Source organism: Raphanus sativus, chromosome 8, assembly GCF_000801105.2.
Source record: "Raphanus sativus cultivar WK10039 chromosome 8, ASM80110v3, whole genome shotgun sequence".
NCBI lineage: Eukaryota > Viridiplantae > Streptophyta > Magnoliopsida > Brassicales > Brassicaceae > Raphanus > Raphanus sativus.
Genome location: NC_079518.1, coordinates 24,435,260 through 24,443,854, shown reverse-complemented (window position 1 = coordinate 24,443,854; position 8,595 = coordinate 24,435,260). Strand labels below are relative to the sequence as shown.

The 8,595-nt window shown below is 32.9% G+C and overlaps 1 protein-coding gene across 1 annotated transcript; it reads right to left on the bottom strand.

Annotated features, from left to right (window-relative positions):
* Positions 1-275: 275 nt before the first annotated feature.
* On the bottom strand, positions 276-2,382 carry LOC108823048 (leucine-rich repeat extensin-like protein 3). Its single transcript, XM_018596273.2, has 2 exons — positions 1,355-2,382; positions 276-916 (listed from the first exon to the last, which is right to left on the bottom strand). Exons 1-2 carry the CDS (start codon positions 2,263-2,265, stop codon positions 358-360), a joined length of 1,470 nt encoding a protein of 489 aa, XP_018451775.1. The 5' UTR covers positions 2,266-2,382; the 3' UTR covers positions 276-357.
* Positions 2,383-8,595: the final 6,213 nt, after the last annotated feature.

Below are 8,595 nucleotides of genomic sequence, written 5' to 3'. Positions count from 1 at the left end.
CTCAATATTAATATGGTGATGACAAATGGCAAATCACTCCTGACTAGGAGACATCTTGCATAATAAAGTTAGAAGTTATATATATAAAGTATAAAAACTACCAAGCTCATATTAGTTTATATTCATTAAAGATCTTTGATATAATTTGTGATCTAATTTAAACTCGATCACTAAGCTCATTTATTAAATTAACCTAAAAATTAAAGATCATCCTCGTGAAAAAAATTAAGTTGATCTGAGCTCGTAAATTATAACTCATTTTGACACCATCGTAACTATACAACAAACACATTTATTCATTTGTATTTGGTAACCACAAATACATCAATATATATATATAACTGATACAGCAAAAGGTTATCGGTTCCGAACCCCGTCGGGGGTAAGTACCCCGTAAGACACCGCAGAAGAAGCTTGAGTTTCTTGATCCAGTTTAACACGGTTTGGATTCTTACCACAAGGGATCTGAAACATAGTCTTGAGATCAGGACAAGTCTGCCTCCGCATGAAGAACTCAGCACATTCCGGTGCAGTTTTCTGGTTAGGAAGATCAAGTATACAATTCATACGAACGTCAAGAATATGGTTCTTGATGAGTTCTCTACATTTTGGACCGGCCTGAGTGAAGTAATTATAGGAGAGAGAAAAGTTTTTGAGACTAGGAAGCTCGCATACAATCTCTGGTATGGTTCCATAGAATTTGTTTCTGGCTAAGTTGAGTTGTTCCATCTTGGCTAAGCAACCGAAAGAGTATGGTATTGGACCGGTTAGCTGGTTAAACCCAACATCGAAAACGGTGGCTCGGTTTAGCTTTCCAATTTGGTATGGTAAGCACCCGGTTAGAGTGTTATTCAAGAAAAGGACTTCTTGTAGGTTCTTGATGTTGCCTATGCTGGCGGGAATTTTACCCGTGAACCTAAGTCACACAGCAAAAAAAGATAAAATATATAATTTAGCTACCTACCAAAATACACACTATAGTAGCTGTAAGTAGGGACACAAAAACAATCTTGAAATTATTAATAAAAATATCCAAAGAAAACGATAAAATATATTTTATTTTTAAAATAACATAAAATATTCCAAAATAACATTATTAAATTATAAAAAAAACAAATTTTGAGTTTGGATTTATTGATCAAGGTTTATATTTTAGTATTTGGAGATATGATAAGAGTCAAAACTTCAAGAGTTTGCAATAATTTATTCATTTTACCTTTTAACTAATATTACTTATGTGATATTTGTCGTCAAATGTTTTTTTGGTGTTATCTTAAATCATTTGCCCAATAATTAACTCGACTGGATTATTTACCAAATTAAGAAACGTAAAAACTTAAATCTGAAAGCTAACCTGTTGTTGGCGAATGTGAGATAAAGAGCAGTGATGGAGCCAAGATTGGATGGAAGTGTCTGAACAAGATTGTTGTTGTTGATGAACAAGACGTCAAGATCAAGATTAAAGACCTGAGGAGGAACACAGCCTGAGAAAGTATTGAACCTGAGATCAAGAAACGTGAGATTTTTGGCTTTCAAGACAGAAGCTGGGAAGTCTCCGGTGAGTTTGTTGTTGCTTAGGTCGAGCTCGTATAAGTATTTTAAGCTGCTGACTTCAGGCACAGAGCCTAAGAAGTTGTTGGAGTTTGCGTGAAAGATCGTGACTGTGTCTAGCTTGTCGAGGAAGTCATGTAACACGAGTTTATCGCCAGCAAAGTTATAACCGTTAAACTGAATGCTCGCGAGTGCCTTATTAGATGTATTCGGGAATATTGCGCATTCAAGTCCGAGGTATTTGTACTTGTTGCAAATGTCGGTGCCATTCCAAGTATCAAGAATACGCTTTGGATCCTCTGTCACTAGTTTCTGAAAAGCTTTGAGGACTGGGTACACTTTCTCTAGTAGTGGGCTCTCAAAGCCAAGACGCGGCAACGGTGGCTGCCCCGGCGGCTTAGGCGGAGATTTACGTTGTCTATGCGGTGAATGGTGCGGTTTGGAAGGTGGAAGTTGTGGTGATTTTGGGAAATGTGGTGGAGGAGGTGGTGGAGGAGGAGGTGGTGGAGAAGGGCATGGAGGAGGAGGTGGTGGAGGAGGGCAATCTTCTGGTTCGGGTTCAGGTTCCGGTTCGGGTGAAGGCGACGGCGGTGGATTGCCACCGCCTCCAATGATGATTTCTAAGGATTTTCTCTCGGTGATGTGGGTGTCTCCGGTAGGTAGAGTGAAATGGACAAGTGAGAGTGAAAGGAGGAGAAGGAGAAGTGAAGCCATTGGTTTGAAGAAATGATGAGGTGAGTATTGAGGATAAGCTTAGGACTACATATAATATAGAGAGAATTTTTAAGCATAGAGAATGCGAAGACTCATAAGAACTTTGAGAAGTCAATGGACATCTTTTTGGAGGTAATCACTGAATTAAATAAAATGAAGGATAATGTAGCTATTTTCATGTGTATGGTTGTATTTTTTGCTAAATAATATCTTTAGGTTGGAATTGATCAGGTCGGTATGTAAGATTGGGCCATTACAATTCGGTCCAGACATTTTTAAGCCCTTAGAAAAGGATTATGCCCATTTTCAGGATCCAATATCTGAAGGTACGATGAAATTGCAGCTGATGATTAGAAAGGTTCAAAAAACTCACGTTTTACATGCATAAGTACATGTCTGTGTATATGATAAAAAATGTCTGAACAGTGAATCCATTTTCTATTTAAAGTTTTAAACAATAACTTTACATTGTGCGGTATTATCTCCCACTAAAAACTTACACAAGTAATAGTATATAGAACAGATATTATTTTAATTTTTTCACCAAAGGAAATCCATCTATTAGGCCTGACTGAATCGAAGTTGTTGAACTAAACCGAAATTTTAAGTTTACTTTCAATTTCAGTTAGTTTTCTTTTAAAAAAAAAAAAACTGGTTAGGAGCTAAGTTCGGTTGGAGTCAATAATCAGTTAATTCAGTTTAATTCAAAAAATGTAACCAAATCATACTAACTTATACTAACCAAACTGAAATTAAATCATTTTTGAACCAAACTAACCAAGTCTATTCCGATAGGGGAAAAATAGAAGAACAACAAGACATTTAGAGTAATTTCTTGAAGTATGGCTCAGTCTCGGCATCAAGGTCAAAATGCAAACGGTGGAGTGGTTGTTTCCGGGACTGTGGCGGCGGTGCAACAAGGGACGATGCTCTGTAAGTCGGTGATCTGGACCAGAACGTCACGGATTTGCAGCTGTTTGAGGCGTTTAGCCAAGTGAATGTCAGGTGGTTTTATGTTCGTGTTTGATGAAGTCAGATTTCAAGGATCACCAAGGTTCATAAAGAAACAATAAGCCCATGAAGGTGAAAGTCCACCCCGAACTAAGAAAACCTTATACACTGAATTTAGCAAATTTAAATAAAATATAAAGAAGTCAAAAACATTCAAAACCATCATAAAAAGACACATGATCCACGTCAGAGATCACGTCTTGTGCACCTATAAAAGAAGAAAGACAAACCATCTGATCTTTTCCAAAAACGCCTTGTGGAATATATGTACTCTTAGAGATATTGCCTGGTAAAGGGGGTATTTCTCCATAACATCACAAAACTAAGGACAGATCATTATCCACCCAAACTTAAACTAAAGCTATATTTGGCCATCCTCACATGTACATCCCGACAATAAGCATAAAATTCACCTTAACAAATCAACATAAGGTCTACATAGTAATCCATAAATATTATGTTTTAAACTGAATTAATGATGGTTGCCACTTTCTTTTCTTTTTTCTCTTGTAGGAGTATGGAGACAAAACAACTTTTTATATTCATCCATTGATAATAATAGAATCAAAAAGATTAACGTTTCAAGCAGTCGATTAATTAGATTCTATGATGTTTTTAGAAGTAGCGTTGTTTGCAAAAAGAACTTCATCATCATGACAAGACGTTGTAGCCCAATGGTTAGGACGGGTCCCCGCCTGCACCCAGGTAGGGGGTTCGATCCACGCCGGAGGGAACTACCTTGCAACGCTCTTGTCACCCACACGGATATGGGCCATGCTTTCGGCCCATTTGAAAAACTGGGAGGGGCGTCTATCCGTGGGCATTCCTTCCCCTTGGGGATTAGTCTGGGCCTTCTGGGCCTGGGATACCCCCAGGTTAAACAAAAAAAAAAAAAAAAAAACTTCATCATCATCAATGTAAAGACAATTAACGATTGAAACAGTAAGATCTGTCGCCATCATGTGCTTCTAAATTTGTCAGTTACCTTTTCAAAATAGTTCAACTGAACATAAACTTTTGTCTTCTCAAATCCACTGGAAGAAAATAACAAGAAAAAAAAACAAATCAAAAGAATGAAGCAAAACAAATCAGGCCGATATCAGTGCTACATAAACATTGAAGCAAAATAAATCAGGCCGATATCAGTGCAACATAAACCTCGTGTCATTGGATTGAAGCTACAAAATAAAATCTCCTTTTTTTTCTTCTCTTGAGGGCTACCGCTTCTCACCTCAAGTTTGATTTTTTTTTTTTTTTATGTTTTCGATCAACGTATATTTCTATGTATAAAAATAGAGTTAGTAGCATGGCATGTTTCAGTTAGCTTTTACAGAATTAAATGTACAATTTCAAAAATAAAATGAGGATGAATCATACACTACAAGAAAATAGCTCTATTGCAACAGAAATATTGTGACGTTAATTTTCGTTAATAATTTGCTATGATTATTGCAATATTTTTGCAATAAGGAATATTTGTTACATTTTCATTATAAATTTATTGCAAAATAACAACCATAGTAGACATTGCATGTTTTTGTTACTAAATTGCAATCTTTTGCAGCATAAACAAATATCTTACAAATTTTTTAAAAAACATTCAACACTCTTGGATCATTGCTAATTTGCAAAAAAAAAAAAATGCGGCAAAAAATGTGGCAGTAATTATATTTTTAATTATATTTTTAATTATATGTCTTTGTAGAAAAACTTAAATGGTTTTCATAAATTAATTACAAGAAATATATAATATATATTTATACTGTATATTTATTATGTACACTATATTTTAAAAGTTTCAGATTCTTGAGATTTGTTAACAGTTTTATTTTATGAATTTTATTTTGTTTTGGTCTAATATGGTATCTTAATTAACTTGCCCGCTTCTCTCTAAAAATCTTTCTTATACAGAGATACATTTATTTTTGAACTGATAAAGTTTTAGTGTACTTTTTGTTTCTTCTCTGCCAAAGTTCATGTTTTACAACATGGGATAGATCGTAGATCACATGAGGAAGATAAGATGCAGAACAATCACAGGTAACTTCTCAAAATTTTTTTTTTTTTTTTTGAAAAAAACTTCTCAAATTTCTTTTGCGTCATTGTTGTTACTAAGTTCAAAAAGGATTTTTACGTTATCTATCTTGTTACGTAATTCTTTGGCAACTATTAGAATATTTTATTGTGTCAAATGTTGTTCCTCATTTACCGTTTTGACTTTTAGTTTGTTTTGAGAATAATATATTAACAGAAATGGATAACTCATTATCAAGATTCACTTAGATTTTATTGTTTCCATATATATAGAGGGAGTTTATACGAGTGTTTTTAATAATTCTGACTTCTGCACAACGTGGTTCTTCCAAAGTAAATCATCTACAGAATTTTTTTTTCTTGTGCGTTTTATATCCTTCATGAATTGCTTTCAAGTGTTAACTTTGATCTGGTATTTTTTTTCCAGATGAATCAGATGGTAAATGATAGTCATAGACTCATAATCAAGAAGCAGCCCAGCCAATGAATGTCTTAGGTGTTCTTAATCTTTCCCATATGAATGGATCATTGTGGTAAAGTATTCAGAAAAAAAAAACAGATACAAGATATTTCTGAAGAAAATACAGATATCAAAGAAAGGCTGAACAAACTTGAAGGCTTGAAAAAAATGATAGTGATCCTTTGTCCAGCTATTGTATTAAGGGGTGTCAACAACTGAGTTTTAATTGGCTGCTTTAGTTATTTTTCTAAGGTTTTATTAGTGTTTTTTAGTTTTAAACTATCGTTGGGTTTTCTTTAGTAATGCATTTTTGAAATTTTTAATATTTTAGTTTATTTAATAAAGTTGGTTATCTGATTTTTTTCTATTATAAAATATATATAATCTAAAAATAAATAACACATCTAATATTGCTACAAAAGGATACTAAAATGATTAATCTATGCAACACAGTTGATTTCTAATAATTATATTAAAATTATTAATTGTTAACCATATGGTAATCACCGTCAAAAAATATTTGCATCAATATTATTTTAAAGTAATTACAGAAAAGTTTGCAAAAACAATTGCTATGTAGCTTTTTTTATTGATATTACTACATTTAAAATTTTTGCAAATTTGCAATGTTTTTTGCTATATATTTTATGTAGCAATGACTTGCCATCTTTTGTGGTTACAAAATTACGTTGTAAATATACAACAAAATTGTCATAAAAACTTGTTGCAATAATACGACATATTTAGCAACAACTCAATTCGTTGTTAATTTTGCTACGTATATGCAACAAACATGAATTTGCAACATTCAAACAGCAAGAAGTTAAAATTTCTCACATTTTTATTGCAATTTTATATTTGCAACCGTATATGAGCATATTGCAACAATATAACACTATTGCAATATGACTGTTTTCTTGTAGTGATAGAAGCATGTTTAATACGTGTTACTTAATTTATTTAATAGTATAAATAATGATAAATTATATATCAATAACATAATGAGGAAATTAACGGCACAAAAAAGAATTTATACGTAGTAAATATAATTTTCTTAATAGAAAGTTTCTAGTATTTTTTTGGGAAATAAGGTGTGGTAATCTTAATTTTAAATGACCCTGATAAAATTAACACTATGTTCTTAAAACATTTATAAATAAAAAAAAGTTCAAGACGTGTATGTAGATTTGTCAAAAATAATACTGAAGGCTGGAAATAAACATAAGAAGTTCTATATTATTTGGAAACCATTTCTCGGCATTTAAGAAAAAAAGAAGCCATACAGTGAATCAGTGATTGATTAGGATGTAGTTGTAAAAAAATTGCTGTAAAATTTAGTCTAAAGAATTTTTTGATGTAATTATATCTAATTTAGCTATAAAAATTAAATGAAAAAACAAATAAAAATATATTCTTACATCAATATTTTTTTCCTTTAGAAAACATAGCTCTTTTTTTTTTGTCAACAACTGTTATTCTGATTTACCTAACTGTTCAACGAAATTCGAACGTTGAGAATCAAATAAGCTAAAGACAAATAAGGGGTATGGTGGCATAAGAGTGTTGAAATTTAAATCGCAAACCAATAATCTTTGGTTAATTTTGGTTTGTTTCATAGTAACGTATAGAGTATACTCCATGCATATTGTCTAAATGCATGTGACAGTACGTTAACATTAATATATAACTATAGCAATTTTTTTTGTAACTTATAGTTATAGCATATCTTCATCGCGAAGCCTTTAAACTTGGAGTACATATCCAAGGACCGGTTCATATTAAACTTTTATGGACACAATATCGAAATAACTTATTTGGCTATTGAGAACTCTCATGAATTTTTTTTTTTTTTTGAACTGAACTCTCATGAATTTCACAGTAAAGTGTATGTATATATCATTAACCTATACTCAAAAAAAATTATTACCCTATACTCTCTATAGATAGCGCAAAGTATACACAAAATTACTACCCTGCATGTAAGTAGCAACAAAACCAAAATACATATAAGTAAAAAAAGAACAAGGTGATTTACAACTTACTAGATCAACCGACAAACGTTAATAAGCATTTTGACAAGAACCGGTTTTATCATATCGTGTCTAGATAAAAATACATAGTTAAAGGACCCTTCATATATATTCATCAATCAATGGGAGAAGACACACAACTGTTTCAAGAAACTCTACAAGACCATGCCCAAACACCACAAACTACGTGAGTTCAACCCTTGGGAAGTTCCAATATCAGTACAACTCAGCAAAACACTCTTTGACAATGTGAGTCTTGAACTCCAAAAGAGACTCTTTACGCATCCTCAAATCACCTCTCATATCAATACACTCAGTCGACTGATGTGTAACTTAAGCATCAAAGAGTTTTCTGGAAGGAAACTCTTTTCTTTTCTTTTTGCCTGTCCAAAGAACCGTTTTACTGGTGTGTAGATTAGCTTGGAACGATCAAACGAGCCTGTACGCAAACTCAGCAACCTCATTACAAAGTGATTTTTCATTTTGAAAGAGAATAAACTTTTACCAACGCTTTCAAATATTCCAGTTAGAGGTCAAGGTGTTGGATTGGTAGTCTAGTAGTAACACAAAGAGGTTGTTTTTCTTGTACCCTGATTCAAACATCGTTGTTACGAAGCGTTACTCTTTAAATCAGAATATCTAGAGTTAGTTACTCTTCAAGACATTTTTTTCTTTTTTTGACATGTTTAGGCACATTCTGCTGGAGGCACACTTTTTCCTTTTCTTCCCCATGTGTTTTGACATCGCTATCATTTACGTTTGGTTAAGAGGAAGAAGGTACACATCCTTCTTTTC

Coding starts and splice junctions, on each gene's coding strand:
- LOC108823048 (XM_018596273.2), bottom strand. CDS start 2,265: ATGGCTTCACTTCTCCTTCTCCTCCTTTCACTCTCACTTGTCCATTTC. Junction 917..1,354: donor CTCACATTCGCCAACAACAG/GTTAGCTTTCAG, acceptor TGTGTGACTTAG/GTTCACGGGTAAAATTCCCG.